The sequence below is a fragment of the Rutidosis leptorrhynchoides genome, chromosome 10 (genome assembly GCF_046630445.1).
Source record: "Rutidosis leptorrhynchoides isolate AG116_Rl617_1_P2 chromosome 10, CSIRO_AGI_Rlap_v1, whole genome shotgun sequence".
NCBI lineage: Eukaryota > Viridiplantae > Streptophyta > Magnoliopsida > Asterales > Asteraceae > Rutidosis > Rutidosis leptorrhynchoides.
The window spans coordinates 298,471,983-298,498,498 of NC_092342.1; the positions used below are offsets into that span (position 1 = coordinate 298,471,983).

The 26,516-nt window shown below is 35.0% G+C and overlaps 1 protein-coding gene across 1 annotated transcript; it reads right to left on the reverse strand.

Moving 5' to 3' along the window:
• Positions 1-18,489: 18,489 nt before the first annotated feature.
• On the reverse strand, positions 18,490-26,241 carry LOC139872878 (presequence protease 1, chloroplastic/mitochondrial-like). Its single transcript, XM_071860808.1, has 19 exons — positions 25,871-26,241; positions 25,376-25,559; positions 24,492-24,666; positions 24,256-24,388; positions 23,958-24,028; positions 23,765-23,848; positions 23,459-23,549; positions 22,838-23,358; positions 22,259-22,423; positions 21,968-22,186; positions 21,748-21,875; positions 21,112-21,301; positions 20,863-20,946; positions 20,677-20,774; positions 20,152-20,416; positions 19,907-20,069; positions 19,642-19,822; positions 18,977-19,048; positions 18,490-18,851 (listed from the first exon to the last, which is right to left on the reverse strand). Exons 1-19 carry the CDS (start codon positions 26,193-26,195, stop codon positions 18,710-18,712), a joined length of 3,291 nt encoding a protein of 1,096 aa, XP_071716909.1. The 5' UTR covers positions 26,196-26,241; the 3' UTR covers positions 18,490-18,709.
• Between the last annotated feature and the right edge of the window lie 275 nt (positions 26,242-26,516).

Consider the following 26,516-nt stretch of genomic DNA (forward strand, 5'->3'; position numbering starts at 1 on the left):
TTCAAGAACTTTCAAGCCATCCAAGATCCTTTGAAGCTAGATCATTTCTTGTAACTTCCAGTAGGGTTACCTACTAAACTTGAGGTAGTAATGATGTTCATAACATCATTCGATTCATATATATAAAACTATCTTATTCGAAGATTATAACTTGTAATCACTAGAACATAGTTTAGTTAATTCTAAACTTGTTCGCAAACAAAGTTAATCCTTCTAACTTAACTTTTAAAATTAACTAAAAACATGTTCTATATCTATATGATATGCTAACTTAATGATTTAAAACTTAGAAACACGAATAACACCGTAAAACCGAACATACGCCGTCGTAGTGAAACCGTTGACTGTTTTGGGTTAGATAATTAAAAACTATGACAAACTTTGATTTAAAAGTTGTTCTTCTGGGAAAATGATTTTTCTTATGAACATGAAACTATATCCAAAAATCGTGGTTAAACTCAAAGTGGAAGTATGTTTTTCAAAATGGTCATCAAGACGTCGTTCTTTCGACTAAAATGACTACCTCTTACAAAAATGACTTGTAACTTATATTTTCGACTATAAAGTTATACTTTTTCTGTTTAGATTCATACATTTCAGTTCAATATGAAACCATAGCAACTTGAATCACTCAAAACGGATTTAAAACGAAGAAGTTATGGGCAAAATAAAATTGGATATTTTTACTTGTTGTAGCTACGTGAAATTTGTAACTATCTATACAAATCATAACTTAACTAACTTATATTGTATTATACATGTATTCTAATATATATTATGTAATCTTGGGATACCATAGACACGTATACAATGTTTTGACATATCATATCGACCCATCTATATATATTATTTGGGAACAACCATAGACACTCTATATGCAGTAATGTTCAAGTTAGCTATACAGGGTTGAGGTTGATTCCAAAATAATATATATACTTTGAGTTTTGATCTTGCCTGACACTTGTATACACTGGGTCGTGGATTGATTCGAGATAATATATATTGATTTAATTCTGTACATCTAACTGTGGACAACTAGTTGTAGATTACTAACGTTGGACTGCTAACTTAACAAACTTAAATCGTTAAAACGTAATAAAACATATTGTGGATATATTTCGATCATACTTTGATATATATGTATATATTTGTTATAGGTTCGTGAATCGATCAGTGGCCAAGTCTAATTCTCAACGAATTAAGAATCTGTGAAAGTGAGTTATAGTCCCATTTTTAAAATCTAATATTTTGGGATGAGAATACATGCAGTTTTATAAATGTTTTACAAAATAGACACAAGTATGCGAAACTACATTCTATGGTTGAATTATTATTACCGAATATCACCCTTTTTAGTCTGGTAATCTAAGAATTAGGGAACAGAAACCCTAATTGACGCGAATCCTAAAGATAGATCTATTGGGCCTAACAAACCCCATCCGGGTTACGGATGCTTTAGTACTTCAATTTTATCATGTCCGATGAGAGTCCCGGAATGATGGGGATATTCTAGACGCATTCTGTTAATGTCGGTTACCAGATGTTCACCATATGAATGATTTTTATCTCTATGCAGCTTATGCGAAATGCCTGATATGAGATGGATGTTTATGAAAAATAAAATCTTGTGGTCTATTATTACAATTTGATATATATAGGTTAAACCTATAACTCACCAACATTTTTGTTGACGTTTTTAAGCATGTTTATTCTCAGGTGATTATTAAGAGCTTCCGCTGTTGCATGCTAATTAAGGACAAGAATTGGAGTCAACATGCTTGTAATATATTGTTTAAAAACTGCATTCGGAGATTTAAATCGATGTGTAATATTATTGTAAATCATTATGTAATGGTCGTGTGAAAAATGTTATCTTTTAGATTATCATTACTGGATAATCTACGTTATGATTTTAAAACCTTTAACGATAAAATAAAGGTAATGGTTTGTTTTAAAAACGAATGCAGTCTTTGAAAAACGTCTCATATAGAGGTCAATACCTCGCAAGGAAATCAATTAATATGAAACGTGATATAATTCAGTAGGCTTATAACTACCTTTAGTGGTTTGATTCTTGATGTTATAATTCAGTAGGCATATAACTACCTTTAGTGGTTTGATTCTTGATTAAGAATACTAATAATGAAGTGTAAGAACAAAGAGGATAATGGAGAGAAAGAAAAAAACACTTTGTAAGTGTGAGAAATGGTGCAAGTTTAATGCTTGCATTCATGGCTATTTATAGCAAAAATATCACAAGTTTAGGTAATACAATAATATTACTTTTGTGCATCAATAATTGACTATCCATTTATATAATATATATTCTATATTATAACACTCCCCCTGGATAGCAATTTTGTTTGTTGAAGATCAACTGTAAGTTACTGCCTCGTTAAAAACCTTGCTATAGAAAACCCAGTGGGAAAAAACTTTAGCTAAGGGAAAAAGAGTGCAGCATGGAGTTGACTCCCCCTCAAGTAGACATCGCTTCAGCCGTTACATCTTTTGAACATGTCTCATGCCAATGTTATGAACGTGTGTTCTGAAAATAGCAGTTGGAAGTGCTTTCGTGAAAAGATCAGCAGAGTTTTTACTGGATTGAACATATCTCATTTCAATCTGGTTGTTCTTAATGAGATTTTGAGTGTATGAGAACAATCTAGGAGGTATGTGTTTTGTTCGGTCACTTTTGATATACCCTTCTTTCATCTGTGCTATGCAAGCTGCATTATCTTCATAGATAGTTGTTGGACTTTTATCGCGTTCTAGTCTACAAGAATCAGTAATGAGTTGTGTCATTGATCTCAACCAAAAACATTCCCGAGTAGCTTCATGTAATGCAATCACTTCGGCATGATTTGATGATGTAGCAACAAGTGTTTGTTTTTGAGAACGCCATGATATTGCAGTACCTCCATTTAGGAATATATATCCAGTTTGAGATTTAGCTTTATGTGGATCAGATAAACAACCTGCATCTACATAACCAACCAAATCTTGTTTTGATTCGTTAGAATAAAATAATCCTAAATCAGTAGTTCCTCGAAGGTATCGAAATATGTGTTTGATCCCATTCCAGTGTCTTTTGATAGGAGCAGAGCTGAACCTTCCCAACAAATTAACTGCAAAAGAAATGTCAGGTCTTATACAATTTGTAAGATACATAAGAGCTCCAATTGCACTAAGATATGGTACTTCTGGTCCAAGAATATCTTCATGATCTTCACATGGACGAAATGGATCAGCTTCAACATTGAGTGATCTAACAACCATAGGAGTACTTAATGGTTTTGCCTTGTCCATATTGAAACATTTCAAAATCTTTTCAGTATATGTTGTTTGATGTACAAGTAAACCATTAGGCATATGATCAATTTGTAAACCAAGGCAATACTTAGTTTTTCCGAGATCTTTCATTTCAAATTCTTTCTTTAGAAGTTGAATGGCTTCATGGATCTCTTTATTTGTACCTATGATGTTAAGATCATCAACATAAACAGCTACGATCACATATCCGGATGTTGTTTTCTTAATGAAAACACAAGGGCAAGTAAGGTTATTTGTATACCCTTTGCTTATCAAGTAATCACTTAGTCGGTTATACCACATACGTCCCGATTGTTTTAACCCATATAAAGATCTTTGTAATTTAATCGAATACATTTCTTTGGGTTTTGCATTTGATGCTTCTGGTACCTTAAATCCTTCAGGTATCTTCATATATATATCACTATCAAGTGATCCATATAGATAAGCAGTCACAACATCCATGAGATGCATTTCTAAATTTTTAGAAACTGCCAGGCTGATTAAGTATCTAAAAGTAATTGCATCCATAACAGGGGAATAAGTTTCTTCATAATCAATTCCTGGTCTTTGAGAAAAACCTTGAGCTACAAGTCTAGCTTTATACCTTGTAACTTCATTTTTCTCATTTCTTTTTCGGACAAAAATCCATCTGTATCCTACAGGTTTCACATCTTTAGGAGTGAGAATGATGGATCCGAAAACTTTTCTTTTATTGAGTGATTCTAATTCAGCTCGTATTGCTTCTTTCCATTGAGCCCAATCATGTTTATTTTGACATTCAACCATAGATGTTGGTTCTGGATCATCATCATTATTCATGATGTCATAAGCAACATTAAATGAAAATTTCTCATCAAGATTTTTCATTTCATTTCGGTTCCATAATATTTTTGAATATGCATAATTGATTGCAATTTCTGTATTGACATCATCAATCTCCTCTGCAGTAGGAGTACTGATTTGTGGTTCTTCTTGAACACTTTCTTTTACTTCATTATCAGCTGATTTTCTTTTTCGAGGATTTTTATCCTTTGAACCAATTGGTCTTCCACGTTTCTGACGTGGCAAAGATTCATGAGTGACGTTATTGCCAGCTTTTGGAATTTCAATTCGAGCTGGAGTATTTACTGCTGGTATATATGATTTTGTCACCATTTTTGTATCTGTAAATGCATCAGGCAATTGATTTGCAAGTTCTTGTATATGCATTATCTTTTGAACTTCTGTCTCGCATTCTTTTGTGCGAGGATCAAGATACTTTAATTGAGGTTCACACCATGAAACATCATTTTCTTTATTTTTCATTTCTCCCCCTAATCTAGGGAACAATGTTTCATTAAAATGACAATCAGCAAAACGTGCTGTAAAAACGTCACCTGTCATAGGTTCAATATACCTTAAGATTGAAGATGTTTCATATCCAACATATATTCCCAACCTCCTTTGAGGACCCATTTTTGTACGTTGTGGTGTCGTAATTGGAACATACACTGCACAACCAAATGTTATAAGGTGGGAAATATTTGGCTCTTGACCAAAAGCAAGTTGTAGGGGGGAATATTTATGACTTGCACTCGGTCTGATGCGAATCAATGCAGCAGCATGTAAAATTGCATGACCCCATATAGATACAGGGAATTTTGTTCTCATTTTCAATGGTCTAGCAATTAACAGTAAACGTTTAATCAGTGACTCGGCTAAATCATTTTGTGTATGCACATGAGCAACAGAATGTTCATCAACAATCCCTATAGACATGCAATAGTCATTAAATGCTTGAGATGTAAATTCACCAGCATTATCAAGTCTCACCCTTTTAATGGTGTAATCAGGAAAATGTGCTCTCAATTTAATAATTTGGGCAAGAAATTTTGCAAATGCCACATTAGGACTTGATAACAGACAAACATGAGACCATCTGCTAGATGCGTCTATTAGAACCATGAAATATCTAAATGGTCCACATGGTGGATGAATTGGTCCACATATATCACCTTGAATTCTTTCAAGAAACATTGGTGATTCTTTCTCAACCTTAAGTGGTGAGGGTCTAGTTATCAATTTTTTAAGAGAGCAAGATGTACATGGAACCATTGTATCATGATGGATTTTTCTATCCTTTAGTGGATGTCCATGAGTACATTCAATAATCCTTTTCATCATTGTTGATCCTGGATGGCCTAATCTGTTATGCCATAAACTGAATACACCAGGATCAATATATTTTTCATTAACTATCATATGTGTTTCTGGTACATTTATATGTGTATAATGTAATCCAGAACTAAGTCTTGGCAGTTTTTCAACCACATGACTCTTGTCAGTGATACTTAAATATTTCTCATTTTCTGTTGTCAATGACTGATAATCATACCCATTAAGGTATATGTCGGAGAAACTTAATAAATTTCTGCTTGACTTGGGAGAAAATAAGGCATCATTTATTAAAATTTTGTGCCATTTGGTAGTATGAAAATTTTCCTTTCCCATCCCTTTTATCAAGTTAGCAGGTCCCGATATTGTATGTATAGTTCCTTCCGTTGGTTTTAGATCAATAAAATATTTCTCGAATTTAAGTATAGTGTGTGTAGTTTCACTGTCTGCTATACAGAGATCTCCACCACTTGATTGATGTTGTATTCCAGCAAAATTCATATTGAACTTCATATATAAGAAATAAATAGTGAGTACATTAATATTACACAATATTTTACACGCAAATAGATAGTACTGAAACATTTAGCAAACATAATGACAAAGACAGACGATATTAAATCGTTTATTTTTCGAAAGACACATAACAACTTTAACATTCAAGAAATCTTCATATAAATCAGATGGTTTCTCAGTGACTGTTGGATCGAGGTTATTCACAAAGTTTACTTCCTTTTCTTTATCTTTCAGCGAATCCTGATACATCTTAACAAGATGTTTAGATGTTCGGCAAGTATTAGCCCAGTGGCCCATTCTACCACATCTGTAGCAAGATTCTTCAGAATTTTTAGAAGAATTTTCTTCAACATCTTGTTTAGTGGGCTTGTTTTGTGGTTGATATTTATATTTTCGTGGATTATTATTTCTTTGACCACCACGGCCACGACCACGACCACATCGACGCCCATTACCATTACCATAAGGATGGTTTCAACCATCGTTATGCCTTTTGGTATGATGATGGTGATGGTTATTATAACCACGACCTTGCCCGCGTCCTTGTCCCTGTTTATAATTATTTGCAGTATTTGCTTCAGGGATTGCAAGTGTACCAGTAGGACGCGATTGCTGATTTTTCATTAATAGCTCATCATTTTGCTCTGCAACTAAGAGATATGAATTAAGTTTAGGATATGAATGATGATGGTGATGGTTATTATAACCACGACCTTGCCCGCGTCCTTGTCCCTGTTTATAATTATTTACAGTATTTGCTTCAGGGATTGCAAGTGTACCAGTAGGACGGGATTGCTAATTTTTCATTAATAGCTCATCATTTTGCTCTGCAACTAAGGGATATGAATTAAGTTCAGGATATGTTTTGAACTTTAGCATTCTCAAATTTCTTTGCACTGTGATGTTTGCAGCATTCATTGTGGAGAAAGTTTTCTCCATCACGTCTGCATCACTTATTTCATGTCCATAGAATTTAAGTTGTGAACATGTATTATACAGAGCTGAGCTGTATTCATTTACTTTCTTAAAGTCTTGGAACCTTAATGTTCTCCATTGTTCCATAGCAGCTGGAAGTAAAATTTCTCTTTGATTATTGAATCTGCTTTTGAGACCTTCCCATAAAACATGGAGATCTTCTACAGTCACATAATTATTTTGTAAGCACTCATCAATATGTTGATGAATAAAGCAACATGCCGTTGCTTGTTCTTTTTCAGAACAAGTGTTGTTTTCATTTATGGTTTCAAGAATGCCCATTGATTTAAGATGCATTTTTTACTTTTATAACCCATGGCATGTAGTTGTTTCCAGTTGATTCTAAAGGAGTAAATTTAAGCTTTTTCAGATTCGACATTTTCTATTATCAAAAATTAAAACAAACAACATGATAAATTAGAGTCAATTTATATTCATAAGTATATAAACACTAAACATAAATTTAAGATAACATAATGATAAGTAGGCGACAGTGTCGACCATGTGTAAGCAATCATAAATAAATGTTATATAACAGAAATATAAATATTAGTAAACATAAATGATAATTAGGCGACAGTGTCGACCATATAAATGTTAGATAATAGAAATATAAATGTTAGTAACATAAACGACATTGTCGACCATATATATTTCAGGTGGTATAACCGACCATATATCATTTAGGTGGCAGAGCCAACCATATTTAGTATTAAGATTATCGTGCTGATAACGTGTTATAATTCAGTAGGCTTATAACTACCTTTAGTGATTTGATTCTTGATGTTATAATTCAGTAGGCATATAACTACCTTTAGTGGTTTGATTCCTGATTAAGAATACTAATAATGAAGTGTAAGAACAAAGAGGATAATGGAGAGAAAGAAAAAAACACTTTGTAAGTGTGAGAAATGGTGCAAGTTTAATGCTTGCATTCATGGCTATTTATAGCAAAAATATCACAAGTTTAGGTAATACAATAATATTACTTTTGTGCATCAATAATTGACTATCCATTTATATAATATATATATATATATATATATATATATATATATATATATATATATATATATATATATATATATATATTCTATATTATAACAAAACGTTTATAATCGATATGAACGGGACATTTCAAAAATGACGTCAACGACTACAAAATGACGGTGAGAAAAAAGAAGTGTCATAGGAGAATGAATAAAAAGGGGTGACAGCTGAGCAAATTGGGGTTAGGTTAAACTATAAGACGTTGTAATTAGTGTAATTTCATTTTACTTGATTAAAATATGTTAAATGGATTATTGAACACCATTTTCTTCATTTCCCTTGGACTTTCAATATTTGATTGGCTCTTTTACAATGGTAGAATGTTATATGGGTGATCCCAGATTCGCTAGTCAACTTCTCGTCCGATTGGTATTATGGAATGCGAATCAATGACAAGAAGTGTTGAAGGTTGATTGACCCGGCTACATTATGGCTATTGGATCGCGATCAATGGAAAGTACACCTGTTGGGCATCCATCGTACGACACAAACTCAAGGTTTTCCTATGGGCTTCCACTTTCGAGTTACGTTACGGGCATCAATTTTTTTTTTTTTTTAAAAAAAGCAAAAACGGGCATCAATTTTATGTATGAAAATATAATCCAGATCTCTTATGTCACTCGGTTTAATCCCTTTTATTGGTAGGAATTTTTCTTAGTTTGATTTCCTAATGGCCTACACAAGTTCGTATTAGTCTCCTTTCATCATTTTGATGAATGAAGTCCTCTTTTATTATTGATAACTAGTTTTATAAGCCCGTGCGTTGCACTGGACTTGCATAAATTAGTATACGATTACATTAGTATTGATAATCACCAAATATATAATACAATTATAATAAAAAAACCGTTTATCACCGATAGCATTTGTATCGAAAGTATTAGTATCAAAAGTGTTGTATACGATAACGTTAGTATTACACACACTTTATATAATATATGATAACCTGAGTATGAGGTATTGAAAATATTAGTATCGTAAAACGTTAGTATTGAATACAATTACAATACAACAATCGGTCGTTCTCATTAAATGTCGCAAAGTTTCTTGAACATAGAGTGATACGTTTATGAGCCCGTCCGTTAAAATACGTATCGCAAATGTCAAAAAGTTGATACTTTAGATTTATTTAAATATCATCTTTTGTATTTAGTATAGATATTTGATTGTTTATTTAATTTAAGTTATATATCTAATTTTATTTAAAGTTTATTCATCTATTTCTCGTACATTTCACACACACATTTGTGTTGTGAGGTATATTTTCTACTCAAATATAATCTTATGTGTTAGGGTGCACATCTTGTTTACTACTTTTTATGTGTTTACCTGCTAATAGGTGATTTAATATTTAAGTATTTGTATTATACTTATAATAAGATTAAACAATATTAACTTTTATATTTATATTATTTTATTTATTTAATTAGTTTTACTATTTAATTTTATATTTTTATTAACGTTAAATGTGAAGTTTTATTGCTCCTTTTACTTCCATTATATTATTTTATTTATTTAATTTGATATTTAAAATAATTGTATTTTATTTAGTATATATGAATACTTTTCTTATTGAGAAAATTAATTAAATAGATGAGAAGAACAATAGAATGACACGTGGCGAAAATAAATAAGAAGTTGACACGTCAGTATAATGACACGTGTTTTATATAATGTATAGATAGATAGATATAGATAGATAGATAGATAGATTCTTTTTTTGCCGAAAAGATATTTCTCTTTTTTCACCAAAAAAAAAAAAAAAAAAGGTTAAGTATAAATATATTTATGGAATCTTTTTTTACAGGGTTAGCAAAAAGGGCGATCTCTGGCGATTAAGGGCGATCTCTGGCAATTCTTCCTCAATTGAGCTGATTATACCGTGATCTGCTCTTGCTTGTCTTCCCTATTGATTCTCCTTTGAATCATGGGGAAAAACTCCGGAAGAAAAAAGAAAAAAGGTGCTGCTACTGCGACTAGGGTTCTGCGGAGTCGCACAATAGGTGGAGAAGAGGAGTCACATGACAGTGATGACTCAAATAAATCGGTTAATAAGGATGAAGGGCTTGATCAAACTGTTCAATTTCAAACGGTGGACCCATTGACAGGTTTGCCTATTACGTTTCAAGTTAATAAGGGTAATGATTCTGATTCTGGTAGCGTCCACTCGTTTAGTGATAAAGAGGGATATGTCCCAAATCAATATGAGTTTCCTAAGCTGGGATCCAATCTCAGAAGTCATGATAATGATGTTACTGATAGTGCGAATGACAAGTCGCATAGTGCAATTCCAGTTGATAAACAAGCCCAAGCGCAAAATGATGGGCATGATAACACCAATAAGTCATCTTATAACTCTGTGCTTCAAGGTAATAAGATGAAGAAGGCAGTGAACTTTCGATTCTATGAACCAAGTGTACAACCAGAAGGTGACATTGATGTGGTTATACCTGTTTCATCTGTTAAGGAAGTGGCAGAGAGATACAACAATACTCTTTATGGTTACTTTTTGGGTAAGCGGGTTGCATATCCGGTTGTTAATAATTATGTCACTAATGTTTGGAAGAAATTTGGTTTAGAGAAAACAATGATGAACTCTAAGGGTTTTTTCTTCTTCAAATTCTCCACGGATACGGGAATGAAAGAAGTGCTTGAGAATGGTCCATGGATTATTCGAACTATTCCCATAATTCTAAATGAGTGGGCACCAGACATTACATTGATGAAAGAAGACCTAACTCGTGTTCCGGTTTGGGTCAAGCTGCATGACATACCTATTGCGGGCTTTACAGAAGACGGACTTAGTGCCATTGCATCAAAAGTAGGTAATCCTATGATGCTGGATTCCTATACTAGTACAATGTGCCTTGAATCATGGGGACGTCCCAACTATGCGCGGGCAATGATTGAGGTATCATCAGCAACTGATTTGAAAGAAAACATAAAAGTGGCGATTCCAAGCTTGAAAGGTAATGGTACCACACAAAGTATTGTTAGAGTTGAATACGAATGGAAGCCTCCTAGGTGCTCTAACTGTGCTATCTTTGGTCACAAGGCCACACAGTGTCCTAAAAATCTGGCTGTTGTGGTTCAACCAGAAGTTAAGAAACAGGTTGATGCTGATGGTTTTGTCACTATTGGGATAAAGAAATATGATACAAAAAAGAATGCAAAAGTTTCTGATGGATTTGTTGTTGGAAGGAATAAACAAAAGATGGTGTACCGCCCAGTTAAAAAGCCTCTACCTGAAGCTAATAATGTGGCTAGGAATAGCGAACAACCTGAGAAGGTTGTTGTTGATAACCCATTTGATGGCCTTAATCATATAACTGAAGAAAATGAGCAGCAACCTATTCAAACTGTGGGTGTTCTGGTGGATGAGGAAAGCGATGTCGAGCTCAATGAAGATGAAACGTCGGTTTATATGGGAACCAATCCTGAGGGGGCAAGCACTCCCATTAACAAGGTTCCCAATGTTTAGTCTAGCTACTTGGAACATTCGAGGCTTGAACCGGTCTCCGAAACACAAAGAGGTTCATGATATTGTAGTAGAAAATGGTTTAAGTGTGTGCTCTATTCTTGAGTCACACATTGGCATTCATAAACTTAGTAATATATGTAATTCTATATTTCCGAATTGGGGGTGGACGTCTAACCAATCTGCTTGTGAAGGTGGTACTCGTATCATCCTTGGTTGGAACCCGGAGACAGTTAATCTTATGGTCATTCATACCTCTGATCAGGTAATTCATTGTTTGGTCAAGAATGTGGTAGACGGTAAACAGTTCTTTCTATCTATTATTTATGCAGACAATTACTATGTGAAGCGGCGTGATTTGTGGAAGGACATATGTTATTTTAAAAACTTAGTAGGTAATCATCCTTGGGCTATGATGGGAGATTTCAATGTTTCGCTAGAGTTAGATGACTCGACTACTGGTGGTTCTCGTGTTACCATTTTCATGCGAGAATTTAGAGATTGTGTTGAACATGTTCGTATGTCTGATATTAACCGAACTGGAATGCACTTTACGTGGAACCAAAGACCTCAAACTTCTGATGGTATTTTTAAAAAGATAGATAGAATTATGGTTAATGATGTCTTTCTGGATGAATATACGAATGCTTATGCCCTATTCCAACCATATCGAGTGTCGGATCACTGTCCTGCTATTCTTAAAATCCCGTCGACCATTACCACTTGCCCGAAACCATTCAAATTTTGTAATTTTATTGTCTACAATGAAGGGTTTGATGATGTTGTTTTGAAAGGGTGGAAAAGAGTCTTGGTGGGTTACAAAATGTTTCAAGTAGTAAAGAAACTGAGATTCCTAAAAAAGCCATTGCGTAAACTGATGTGGGACAAAGGTAGCTTACACAGTAGGGTTGAAAAGCTCAAGATTGAGTTGGATGAGGCCCAACGTGCTCTTGATTTGAATACTTTCTCTAGTGAACTTAGAGATGAGGCAGGTTGCTTACTACGTGCATATTCAAGTGCGGTGTTAGACGAAGAGAGATTCTTGAAACAGAAGGCAAAAGTGGAGTGGCTTAGGGTTGGTGATCAAAATTCAAGTTACTTCCATAAAGTTGTGAAAGGTAAAATTAACAGAAGTCGGATAGCTGACCTCATTGATATTGATAATAATGTCATAGAAGGTAAGGATATACCCATTGCTTTTGTTAATCACTTCAAGTCCTTTCTTGGTTCTTGTCCTAAAGTGATCCCTCTGAATGATCCGGATTCATTGTTTACCAAAACTATTCCGCTTGACAAAGCCGCTTCTATGATCAGGCCGGTGACTGCGGTAGAGGTGAAATCTGCAATATTTGACATTGGAAACAACAAGTCTCCTGGCCCGGACGGTTATTCAGCTTCCTTTTTTAAGTCATCCTGGCATATTGTAGGTGATGAAATTGTTGAAGCTGTCCAAGAGTTCTTCAGTAATGGCAAGCTTCTCAGTGATCTGAACCATACTATTATTGCCCTCGTGCCTAAAGTTCAATCAGCAAATAAAGTAACGGAATATAGACCGATTGCCTGTTGTAATACTCTTTACAAATGCATAAGTAAAATTATTACCAATCGGTTGAAGGATAGTCTTGATGACATTGTTAATGTGAACCAGTCCGCCTTTGTCCCTGGCCGTCGAATAACTGATAATGTGTTGCTTACTCAGGAACTAATGAAGAACTATCACTTGTCGAATGGTAGACCTCGTTGTGCCTTTAAAGTTGACATTCAAAAAGCCTACGACACGGTTGATTGGGATTTCTTGGAAACAATTCTTTTCCGATTTGGTTTCCACATATTAATGATAAAGTGGATTATGCAATGTGTTCGCTCGGTTTCCTATTCGATCAATATAAATGGTGAACTTCACGGCTATTTCAAAGGTAAACGCGGGCTAAGACAAGGGGACCCAATGTCACCCTATTTATTCACTTTAGTAATGGAAGTGTTAACCCTCATGCTCATTCGTAACGCACAGAATTCTGACTCGTTCAAATTCCACCCAAAATGCGACAAACATGAAATCATAAACTTATGTTTTGCTGACGATCTGTTTATGTTTTCACATGGTGATATCAATTCAGTGGCTGTTATTAGTACAACTTTAGATGAGTTTAAAGTGTCGTCGGGCCTGGTTCCTAGCATGCCAAAGAGTGTTGCCTTTTTTGCCAATGTTCCTGTGCACGTCAAAAACCATATTCTTACTCTTCTGCCATTTGATGAAGGAACGCTTCCGGTAAAATATCTTGGAGTCCCCTTGATTTCTTCCAGACTTCGATATAGGGACTGTAAAATATTAGTTGATCGTGTTAGAAGTCAAGTCAACGATTGGAAGAACAAGTTTCTTTCATTTGCAGGGCGTGTTCAGTTGATCGTTTCTGTATTGGCCTCGATACAGATTTATTGGCAGTCTATTTTTATCCTCCCAGTGGGTATTATTAATGAGATTGAATCAAATATGAGGGGCTTCCTTTGGTGCCAAGGTGAGATGAAGAAAGGCAAAGCGAAAGTAAAGTGGGACGATCTTTGCTTACCAAAATCAGAGGGTGGGTTAGGTATAAAGCCTTTAAAATATTGGAATATTGCTCTCATGACTACTCATATATGGAGGCTTCTAACTCATTCGGAATCCCTGTGGGTTAAATGGATCCACGAGTATAGGTTACGTGAACGTAATTTCTGGGATGTACCAATTCCGACTAATTCTAGTTGGTGTTGGCGTAAACTACTTGGTATTCGAGATATCCTTAAGGGCAGATTTTTTCATCATATAGGTAATGGTATGCTGACCTCGGCCTGGTATGATAAATGGTGTGCCCAAGGCCCTTTAAGTTCTTATCTTACAGTGCGTGATATCTCTCGTGAAGGGTTTAGTGCTTTGAATAGTTTTAATGTGGTGTTTTCTAATGATAATTGGTGTTGGCCTGCTCGATGGTTGGATAAAGCTCCGGTTATAGCAGAAATAAACATTCCTCCTATAAGTGATGAGCATGATTCGGTTTTGTGGTTCAACTCTGATGATACTTCTAATGCGTTTGCTGTTCGGCAAGTGTGGCATGATATTCGTCCCAAATCGCAGCAAGTTAGATGGTATGATATGGTGTGGTTCTCCCATTGTATCCCTAAGCATGCATTTCTGCTTTGGTTGCTCATGAGGGAAAAGATGAAGACCCAAGACAAACTTCGGCCATGGGAAATCCGTGATGATAGTCTGCTTGTTTGTCCTCTTTGTAAGTTAGTCCCAGACTCCCAAGATCACCTTTTCTTTACATGTATGTTTTCGCATAAAGTATGGGATATGGTTAAAGTGCATATGGACTTTCCAATCTTTACTGATGGTTGGAAAGACTTCTCTGAATTAGTAATTCCTTTCGCTTCTCGGAAGATTGCTCGAATCATTATTATAAAGTTGCTTTTTGGTGCCTCGATTTACTTTATTTGGCAGGAACGGAATAATCGTCTGTTCAAGAAAACTTCGAGATCAAACGATCAGATCTACAAGCTTATATATGGTACGGTTCGGCTAAAGCTTATGTCTTTCAAGTGGAAAAATTCTACTAAGGTTCTCCGGATGAAAGAAGATTGGAAGATCCCTTAAGTGTTTTGTGTTTTTGTTTTGTTTTGAGCTTTTGTCTCGTGTTTCTCATGTTTTATGGCTTGAGTTGGTTGTTTGTGAGGCTTGTTTGTGAGGCTTTAGGGCTTATCCTATAGTCGTTGCTTTGTAACGTTTATTCTTTTATTCGTTAATATATTTCACCGGGTGATACCCATTACCCAAAAAAAAATATATTTATGGAATGACATTAATACGACTACGGGAATGCATAGGATTCCTCACAATAATGGGATTGATGATGACTTTAAGCTTAAATAAATATTTTCAAAAAGAAAAGGAAAATACTTATTAAATGTGTTAGCTTTGATATATAAGACAAAAACCACCCACTTTTTCTTTTAGTTTCATTTTCAGTAACTAATGAATGAACCTACCCGCTAAAATCAAGGGCACCCACCTATTTTCTTGCTAAACTAGCTAGGTCCAAATAGTTTTCCTACACTATTTCAAGATGTATAATACTGTCTATCACAATTTAATACTCCTTATACAAAAAACACACAAATAACGTTATTATACTGTAATTTTTGTTAGTATATTTATTTATTTATGAAATTGAACTATTAATATTAATATGGGACGGAAGGAATAGAAACTAAAAAAATGCAAATGAGAAGTCATGTAGAGGTCCAATTAAGACTGTTTTACTAGCACTAAATTGCTTATGGGTTAAACCCCCACCTGACCCATTTCTACCCTTACTATTTTGACGAGTAAGCTACCTTTACCCATTTCCCCACCTCTGCTGTGAATGTAAGAACCTACCCTTCAAAAGTTCAAGGTACAAAGGAATAACCGACTTTGTTGCTATGCTATGTCTAGACAAATGATTCGCGATTGTGTTCCTTAAAGTGGCATACGTGTACAGTACAATCAGAAGATGCAGATTAATAGTGATGCAGCAAACTCAAGTGTAACTGTACTTGTAGGGCTCAGTAATAACAATACATATTTCTGGTATTTCTGAAATTGTGTCGACAACGTACCAAATATTTCTGATATATTCGACACGGATAGTGAAATCAACCACGTTGTTGGGCAAGAATCAAAAATTAAAAAAAAGTAAGATTAATGGCAAAATTTTCGGGGCGAAATATTTAACTTATATAGAGGAATTGAAAATTTTCGACATGATGATGAAGAATATGGCGGAGGATGAGGATCTCGCCACCTCTCCAAAATGATGAGAATCGCCTCTTGGAACTCCCGAGGCCTCAGAATCAAGTCGAGAGGTCGTATGGCTGGTGCCTTAGTAAATAGCTTTCAAATTCCATTTTTAGCATCTCAAGAAACCATGGTTAAAGTGGTTTTCACAACCCATTCTCAATGAGTTTGGAAACCCTCTGACAAATGTTTCCTTCTTTCTCACTTCGATAGTCCCATTATACATTCGTTTTTTTCTTTCTCCTGTAACAGGTGATTCCACACTCATTCTTATATTATCATCTGTGAATTCAAGAATGGGTTCAATTGCATTAGTTCATACAGAAGACATATGCAAAGCTCCAGCGAGTTTATGTATATACCCGTGGGGTCACAGCCTCACAGGATACCACTAGTTTGAAAATTTTTAGTTGAAAATACCATTTAAATTGTATAGGACACCACTAAATTCAAATGAAGGACCCCAATAAAATTTTCAGATTTATAGCTTTTTTTTAATTTAAAATGTATAGGACACTACTAAATTTAACCACTCGGACCCGATATATTTGTCGAATTCATAGTATTTTTTAGGGTAAACTACCACTAAAATAACATTCAAATATAATTGGTAATGGAAAAAAATTTGAGACCTCATTGAGTTATAATCCTGGAATCGCCACTACAAAGCTCACTTGTACCTCATGAACATGATCAAGCACATGGTAGATACATATGTTGCACTGATAGTTGTACATGGTTTCAATTGGTTCATCATTTTACAAAAGTTCATCTTTCCCTTAATTCACAAAGAGTTGTAGAGACAAAAAATGAATCAGTCCCCATGTCTTCAAAGAAGTTGAAAGATTTGGGCTTTCAGTACAAGTATAATTTGCAAGAAGTTATACATCAAACTGTTGAATATTGCATTGACTATGGTCTCTTACTCCCTTCTGAGAAACACATAAAGGGTGTACATTGCCTCTTTGGTGCATAACAGTACGAGTTTTGCTCCCATATTTGTTTCTATTTCATTAGCCTTTCAATATTTATTTAGTTTACTAGTTCCTTTCATGTAATTTGGGCTAGTTCTTGTTTTGAGCTACACATGCTTCTTTCATTGTATTTGGAAAATAAACCTTCATTTAAAAGGTTTCTATCAATATAATCTTCTTTTTTCGGCCAAAAAAAAAAAAAAAAAAAAACATAGGTAAATTGTAAAGTAGTTTTGGAAAAGAAAAAAAAAAAAGGTAACCTTGTTCCAATTTAATAGTTCACATACAAAAAAAAAAACATACATTTAATACTTACAGTTTTACCCCGAACTTTTTTATCTACATTTTTGTTTTACGCATAAAGTAAAGGTGTAAAGAACTTAAATCATTATTCTTATTCTTATCTGTATAAAAGTGGACTAATAATTTTGTAAGACAAAAAATGGACTATCAAAATGGGACCGGGAAAAGATAAGGGATGGGACCAGAGAGTACCAATGCAGTAGAGATGAGCCAATTAGAAACAAGGGGACTGGTAGTGTTGTACAGTCACCCAACTAAGGTTAAATGACCAACTTCAAGGTACAGACAGTACCATATAACTCTAATTTGAGACTAAAGCTATTTACTTTTTGCCTCATGTTTGTTCATTTTCACCTTCCCTACACTACTTAATGCTGCTACTACAAAACGATATGTACATGTTCCTTGTTTAAAATGTCAAATTTGTAACTTCAAAGACCAAAATAAGGTAAATAACTAACAAGACTATGTTCTATTTTTTTTGGGAACGGCAGTACGGGATCACCCAGAGACTTAACCACCCACATGTTCATCTCCCGCAGTTGCATAACCCGCCCCCAACTGCTGCCCATGAGAAAACCCGGCCCAATCCGAGGGCAAGGGTGGTAAAACTCCTCTCCCCCACTGACCCCGCAACGCGATATGCAGAAGGCACCCTTGGGTGTAATTCAAGGGTAAAGGGGGCAACCTTGTGTGCAATGTTGTACCCCACGGGAGTCGAACTCCTGACCTGTCGCTAAGAGAGTCAGACCACTACCACATGAGCTATAACACAAGGTTAAGACTATGTTCTATTTATATGCACTTGACTAATCATTACCTGAAACAGAGATGCTAATATAAATTTTCATGCATCCGTGTCAAAAAAGCAACGGAAACCAGGTAAATATATAAATAAGTGTGGAAAGTAAATATTTAAAAATAACAGTAGTATCGTATAAATTAAAATTAAAATGATACAAGTTGGACATGTATCTCTTCATCTGAAATTTCCATCTTGTCTATAAGAAATGATGTTCTAACCTATATTATGATTCCTATAATGAGCTAGTGACATGTATCAATTCACCATGGAATTAAAAACATTCAAGAAAAATATACCATGGAGACGAAATTTGATGATATTGTGGCGTTTTAGAGAGCCTTTTTCACTTGAAAGAAGTTAGGCCGTTCCTTGTTTGCAGCATCGGTATCATCGGGTGATGCTACTGCTACCACAACGCCTTTATCCTTGATAGCATCAATTGCATTTGCGAAGTCTTGGAAATCACTTAACCTAAAGAAAACATAATATAATAATATCAGAACAAAACATAGTGTTAAAAATGTGTACAGCCTGCCACTATAATGGCCCACAACATGCAACTATCAAACGCTTGAAAATAGTTTTTCAGGTTGTACCTTGTAGATAGTATCTCCTCACGTCTTACTTGTCTTTCTTCCTCTGTAATTCCCAGCAAATATCGTAGTAAGCTGCAAAAAACCAGTATCCATTAATAACATCCCTCATCCTAATATATATATAAAAAAGTTCTTAAATTTGGTACACATTAAAGTGGTCTAAACTCTATGAAAAAGCTTCAAAGACCTCGGGCCTCAAAACTAGATTCCCAGCTTCTAGAAGCATTTGGAGTGGTAGTAGACGTTGTTTCAACCGACTTGTGTACCAAAACATTGATCTACTTTAGTTATGTTTTATACCTAATGGGTCATATTGGGTTGAGCTACAAGATCTAACAAAGAAAGGAAATAGGGCAAATGAGTCAAGCATGTCAAATTAATCTACCAACTCAAAAAGTTGAAGGTCATCCAAAATAGATTGTCTTTAATACAGGTATCGTTTTGCAATCATGGTTAGTACGTTCATTATAAAACTATACAAGAGTAAAGAAGTGCTCACTGGTCAAGTGGCCAGTGGTCACCGCCAACTCGTATTGACCTGTACTTGTAGATTACCCGTTTTGACTTCTGACTGATTACCCAGCCTGACCCACCCATTTTGCATCCCGATGTTCCACTTCTACATAACATGTATGTACCATGGAAATATAAGAACACTTGCTTACCTGCTATATCCTTTGGCATCGGGTAATTGGTATGAATCGACATCACCAATTGTCCCAATAATTGCTTTTGTAGGAGTGTCATCATCCATTTCCATTTGACGAAGGAAATCACTGGTTCCATCGTATATATCCAGTGTCTTAAGCAAATTAGGGTCCCGGTAAGATAAGAACGAGAATACTCCTGTTCAAAAAAATCGGTTAAAAACAGGTAAACCAAATTTAGTAACGGAAACGATAGTGTCATAGAAAATTATCTGATTTTTACCTGAATGAGTGTCAAAATCACAGAAGCCTCCATAAGCCCCGCCACTAACTCGCACACGATCCCAAAGCCAAGTATTACTTATGTGCTTAGATATAACATATGCACTTCCCTTAAGTTGATACCCAGTTTCATACAAATTTGCTGCTTTTCCAACATAGTTTACCTGCATTTGTAAATAATCAGCTTAATACTGATAAGTCACAGTCAAAGCATACACAATTGAACATATAAATATAGAAACCAACCTGAGTAGGTATCACGATTGCTTCATTTATAGATGGAATTCGTGTGTTCCAAGAAGCTGATGCAACTGAAGATGTAGTTGGGAGCAGATCAAGAAACTTCCCAACATGTTTTTCTGAGTTTTTAAGGTTTTTCCCATCAGATGTAAGATTCACAAGGCAACCGTTCTTTGACAGAAGGGATTTGCGGATCTCTTCAAGGGACGCAGAAATGCCACTCCAGTCATGTTCAACTTTCTCTTCAAGATCCTTCAAAAACTCAAGGTAACTGCAAGTATAATGAACGTTAACATAATGGCATGTTTACAGTCTTGAAACTAGAGCATAACAGACTAACAATTTAAAATATATACAATTTAGTGTTTACAGTCTTGAAACTAGATCCAACCTCACACATAGATGAACTCAAATATAGTGTCAAATTTTTCACATATTAAACTTAAATTATAATTCTTGATTTTACCAGCAAATTAGATATATATAAATATAAATATAAACTGACACATAAAGAAACATAAAATATCCAACCTGATACCACCCATTTGTTCACCAATCCACCCAGCACTGTTTAACTTTGCGTCCATCCTTGCAGCTGCAATGCCATGACCACTACCTCTCAACCGATTCTACATAAAGAAATTACCAAATTAGACCAGAATATTAAAATAGATGTGATATTTGAAAATTTGAATTATCCATGAGTACAATCAATACCTCCATTCTAGCTTTGCTTTGGGAGACAAACTGCTTGAAACGCCTCTGATCGGTAAATTGGACATCTTGGAGGATACAGTTGATCTGTAATAGGAGAGTAATAACTTAAAGGTTTACTTAAGGGGAAAAAAAAACATTATAAGCGAATCAAGAACGAGTACTGTGAACCTATGACCAAGCCTTAAACTTTGATTTCAGTTGCATGTATATGTATATTGTATTCTCGCATCGTGAATTCAATGAACATACCAGATGGAAAAGATCCTCGGTGCGTGCTGACATTGCTTTTCCTCGAACAATAATATGACTGATAGGAGTGTCTGACCCTCGTTTTGATGATGTAAAAGGGAATACAGATATTCCCCCTGTCTTCCTTCCAATTAACTGATTTAACTGCACAAAATCCAGGTCTTTTGTACCCATCTCCAGCAATGACTGGCTGTTAAGTAATATATAACACAAGCATAAGATTAAGATGATTATTAAGTGTTAAATGAAAATAAATTAAAAGATGTATATCTACTTTGTTTTAATATTTATGTATTTTGTTTTACTATGTTAACTATGTAAGTTCATCTTTTCACTCTGTGTTATGCATGTGATTATAAAACAAAGTCGAGGACTAGTCGGACATTGACCAACTTTGACTCTGACCGTTTTTCACCAATTTGAACAACTTGGACCAAATAAATCTTTTGACCAATCAGCGTTGACCAGCGATATAGACCGACTTGGCCTAGTCGGGTCGGACTACTTTAAAATCGCAAATTGTTGGCCTAGTCAGCCGGCTTTTACAACAAAGATTTTAAGTCTGTACACATGTTCCTTAAAAGTTCATTTGTATCACAAAGATCTATACAATTAGGGTAAGTAGTGTCATCTTACCAAAAGAGTGGAACCAGAGGAAGAAGTTCTTGCTTCAGTGAACTCATATCAAATACTATTTCAGAGTAAAGGACATCATTAGTGAAAAGATCATGCTGCAATACTTTCACTCCATTGATATCTCCAACCTAAAAGCGTCAGAATTTAGCTTCCCTAAAGATCATCAATCAAAAATTCGACACAAGGAGCTATAAAAACATAGATTACAAGGTGATGTTACCTCTATAGGGATTTGAATAGGTTTCTTTGGAATGTCTTGCAGAGAAAGACTTGGAACACTTTTCAAAGCTTCAGGTGGGTCAGGGGTTTCTTGCTTCAGCTTTAGTTCATGGGTCAAACGAGTCAACTCAGCAAGATCTTCCTCGGTCATACTTTGTTTAACTCTATCCAAATTTTCCCTTTCTACTGCTTCATCTTTTGAAGCTTTTTCTGGATCAGGCTGTTAAACAGTACACATAAGTGGATACTCAAGAAAAATAATAATAATCATATAAATATACAATAACAGTACCTGCATTTCAATTGTTACACGGTGAGTATTATTTAAAATATATTTCTCTATCAGTGGAGCAAACACTGCTTTTGATCCTTCCTTCTCAATTCCGGCTTTCAATGCCGCCAATGGTTCTTGGTATTTCAATGGTTCAAATGGATCCAAATCATAAATCCACTTCCCCTGAAAGGCAGAAAAAAAATGGAAAAATAAAAACAGTAAGTATAGAATTCAACCCACTTATATGCAGGTCACTTCAGGCTACGTTTTTCCACTAGAAAATCAAATAGATAAACTAGACGTGTTGAAAGTCATATGACATGTATTCAATTAATCAAATGCATAAACCTTCTAAATCACTCTATAAAAAACAAGCAGATTACTAACGTAGTGATGAAGTTTCATAACCATATTTAACACATTAAATATTCTTATTTTAAACAAAACAAAAAAAAATGTTTGCAGTTTCTACAGCATGACCCACCCATTTTGCCCTGTACCACATATTAACCCATTTTAACATCCCACACCCCACCCCACCCACACATAATTTGTTTGCAAGTACCCATGGAGTTATTAAAATAAGCTCAAACTTACAACAGCCCTAAGCATCAAAGCAAGGCCACGAGGAAACGATCCAGTGTTATTCTCTCTGAGAGAAAACTCAATTGTGTTCATGGAAGCCTCCACAGCCTCCATATTAAAACCTTCATTAGCCAAATTTTCAAGGGTGGTCATGATTAATGCTTCAACTTTTTGAATATTTTCATCAGATACGCCCTTTAATCCAATACTAAACTGAGGTTGAAGAAGCTCGTCTTCGATTCCACCTCCAACAATCGCATCTCCCAAACCGCTTTCAAGCAAAATTTTCCTTAAAGGAGAAGCGGGAGTTCCCAACAATAGATGATCAAGAAATCCAAGTGCAAGCTCGGTTTCCAAGTCCAAAGGCTCGTCAGAAAGCAACCAATTAAGGCATACCATGTGGTTTTTCTTCAAATCACCACCTTCGGCTGCAGGATATTTCTCAACAACTCTAACAGGCTTGGAAAACAGTTTTTGTGTTTCTATTTTGGACTCGAGTCGGGCTGGACTTGCTTCGAACATGTCCAGATATTCTGTTCCAATATAGGTTAAAAAATAAAGATGTTAGATGAGGTGGAAATTAGAACTGAAAATGGACCTTGGAGGTTGAAAATAAGAATGTTACAGGCGTACCACTTAAGATTCGTAGGCGCTCATTTGCATCATCATCTCCATAAAACCAAATCCTGGCATTGCTTGGATGGTAATACTTGCGATGAAAATCCTGTGTAATTTACATTTTATATTTACTAACAAATTAATAATTAATATTCAACGTGAAGGTGAGAGACACAACATGTAACTTTTAAATATATTATAACATAATAATATGCCTAGAGTTTATATAATAATTAACCATCACATCCTATTACAACATAGCCAAAAACCTTCCAAAAAGGAATAGATTAATTAACCCGAAGCATCCAAAAATACATCTACCTTAAACTCTTCAAATGTGAGTGCGGGTATAACTTGGGGATCACCACCACTGTCAACACCATAAGCATTGTCTGGAAAAACAGCCTGCATTAATTAGAACGAGGCATCAGGTGAGATGTTTGAGATATTAATTTCTACGAGATACATATGTTATTGGTGATAAATGGTCTTCCGTTTATGACAAGATGCTTACCTGTTGAGATGTCCGGCCTAATATGTTATCAGGCTGGGAGTAAACACCTTTCATTTCATTAAATACAACACCTGAAAGTACGATTATACAATATAAGAACCAAAGATAAGTAGTTTTAACAGGGTTCAGTTGAATTCTTCTACTTTAAGGTATCAGATTTATGTGATTAAGTTAGTAACATACATAATACTTTGATGCTAAGAATTCACTAATACAGATAGATAGCAACAAATTAAAAAAATGGAATACAAGTTAAAAATTGATAAAATCATAAAACAGATATGGAAAGTTTATTGACCTTTGTAAGTTATCTCTTCTGATGGGTCGTTCAGCTCGTAATGCCAACCCTCTTGTTGAAAAGTTTGAATGTCCTCTACACATTTGGGGAAGAAAACGGCATCCAGGTATACATCAACCAAATTATAGAAATCCTACACAACAAATATGACTATACATCACTAAACTAAATCTAAGAAAGTTATTCGTGTATCTATCACTTCAGTCTACTTTCAATAACTTGTCAAAATATTTAACCTTAGTGTTTGTTGATGCAACAGGATAGCATGTTCGGTCAGGGTACGTGAAAGCATTCAGAAAAGTATGCAAACTCCCCTTCAGTAGTTCAACAAAGGGTTCTTTCAAAGGGTATTTTCGTGAACCGCAAAGTACGCTGTGTTCCAAAATGTGAGGTATTCCAGTTGAATCTTTCCTGCATTAATAGTTGAATGAAGTGGGAATGAGTACAACATTAGTCATTTTGAGTACTTGATAACGGATATATCCATGGACGAAACTTTTCATTTTGCGTACATGTGTTCTATTGTAAGATATATCATAGTTGAATGTGTAAATTGTATCAATATTTATCCAATATTTATGTGTTTAAATATGTATTTCGGGTGTTAACGAATATATCCATAGATGAAACTTTTTCATCCATATCCATTTAGGTTCATCCATATCCGTACCCGGGGGCGAAACTACTTAGGGGCAGGGGGCACCTGCCCCAGTGGATTTGAAATCATCTTCAGGGTTAAAATTTTGGTTTATTTGATTTTGCCCCAGTGGATTTGAAATTTTCAGGCTTAAAATTTAATTTTTCCCCCCCAAAAGCCTCCATATTTTGCCTAAAATTTAATTTTGCCCCCAAAAGCCTCCATATTTTGGCCCCAACCCAAAAGCCCATGACCCAAAAGTTTGTATTTTCATGGACGAAAGAAATTTAAAGTGAATGCGAACGCTTTAAAAAAAAAAAATTGCCCCTGTGAAAAAAAAATTCTGTCCGTATCCATATCCATCATAAATCAGGTGGATCATGTGAATATCCGCCGGATTGGGTGGCCATTGTCATTCCTATATACACGCATATACACATGCACAACACTTTCCAGATTCTAAAACAAAGAGAGAACACTTACGGAGGAGTACGAAAGACTACTCCAAACACCTTGTTCTCATCATCATTCAACACAGACATAACTTCACAACCAGTCTTCTTATGTCGATACAAAATAGTAGTCGACTTACACTCCTCAATAAACTGCTCAGATACCTTCTCAAATCCAAGCTTATCAGCAGCTTCATCATAACCACCAACAGCATCTACAACCACACAACATAAACCCTAATTTTAACATCAAAAATTTAAAGCTAAATTTCATCATTCTCCCTTCATTCCAACAATTATAACCTAATTAAGCATAATCAACTTCAACTAACAACAAAACATTCTAATTCTAATAATTATTATCATTATAATTTATATTTATAATTATTATTATAATAAAAATTAAAATAATGGAGTAATATATGCGTGTATGTAGTTCAAAACTTTAAACAAAATAAATATTAACCAATAATAATAAATATAAATAATAAATAAAATAATGGAGTATATATTAGTAGTGGTGTACCAGGAGAGAACTGAGGAGATGTAGCGATGGCTTTGGGAAATATATGAGAGAACCGAGAGTTGAATTGGACGAGCGACGGCAGAGCGGTGGAGATGTGGCGGCGGAAGTCGTGGCCGAGAGGAGAACGACGGTGGAAATTAGGGATAAGACGGTGGCGTATGGAGGAAAGACGGTGAGAAGAACGAGAGAAGGAACGGATACAGGCAGGTGCAGCACGTGAGGTAATAGAGCGAAGAAGAACAGCTCGCTCCATTGTTAATGGAGGTTTTGATGGACGATGATGATGAGATGATGTGGTTGTAGAGTGCAGAATGGTGTAGCTCATACTCCGTATATGTGTTGTGTGGTGGCTTGGAGAAAACGTTGCGAGTTTTGTTTCTTTTAAATTTTTTTTTATTATGATGAATTAAATTAAATTATAAATAAAATATATGTTAAAAATATATATAGATATAAAATTGTTAGATTATTGAATTATTATTACAGAAGGAACTGATCTACGCCACAAATTTGATTTGCTAAAAAGTCTATACCGTGGCAAACATTATGAGCATAGGGAGTGGGAGCCCGAGCCAGTATAGCTAAAACAAAAAATTGCCAAATATTAAACATGATCATGATGGATTGCGTTATCTGTTCAATAAAT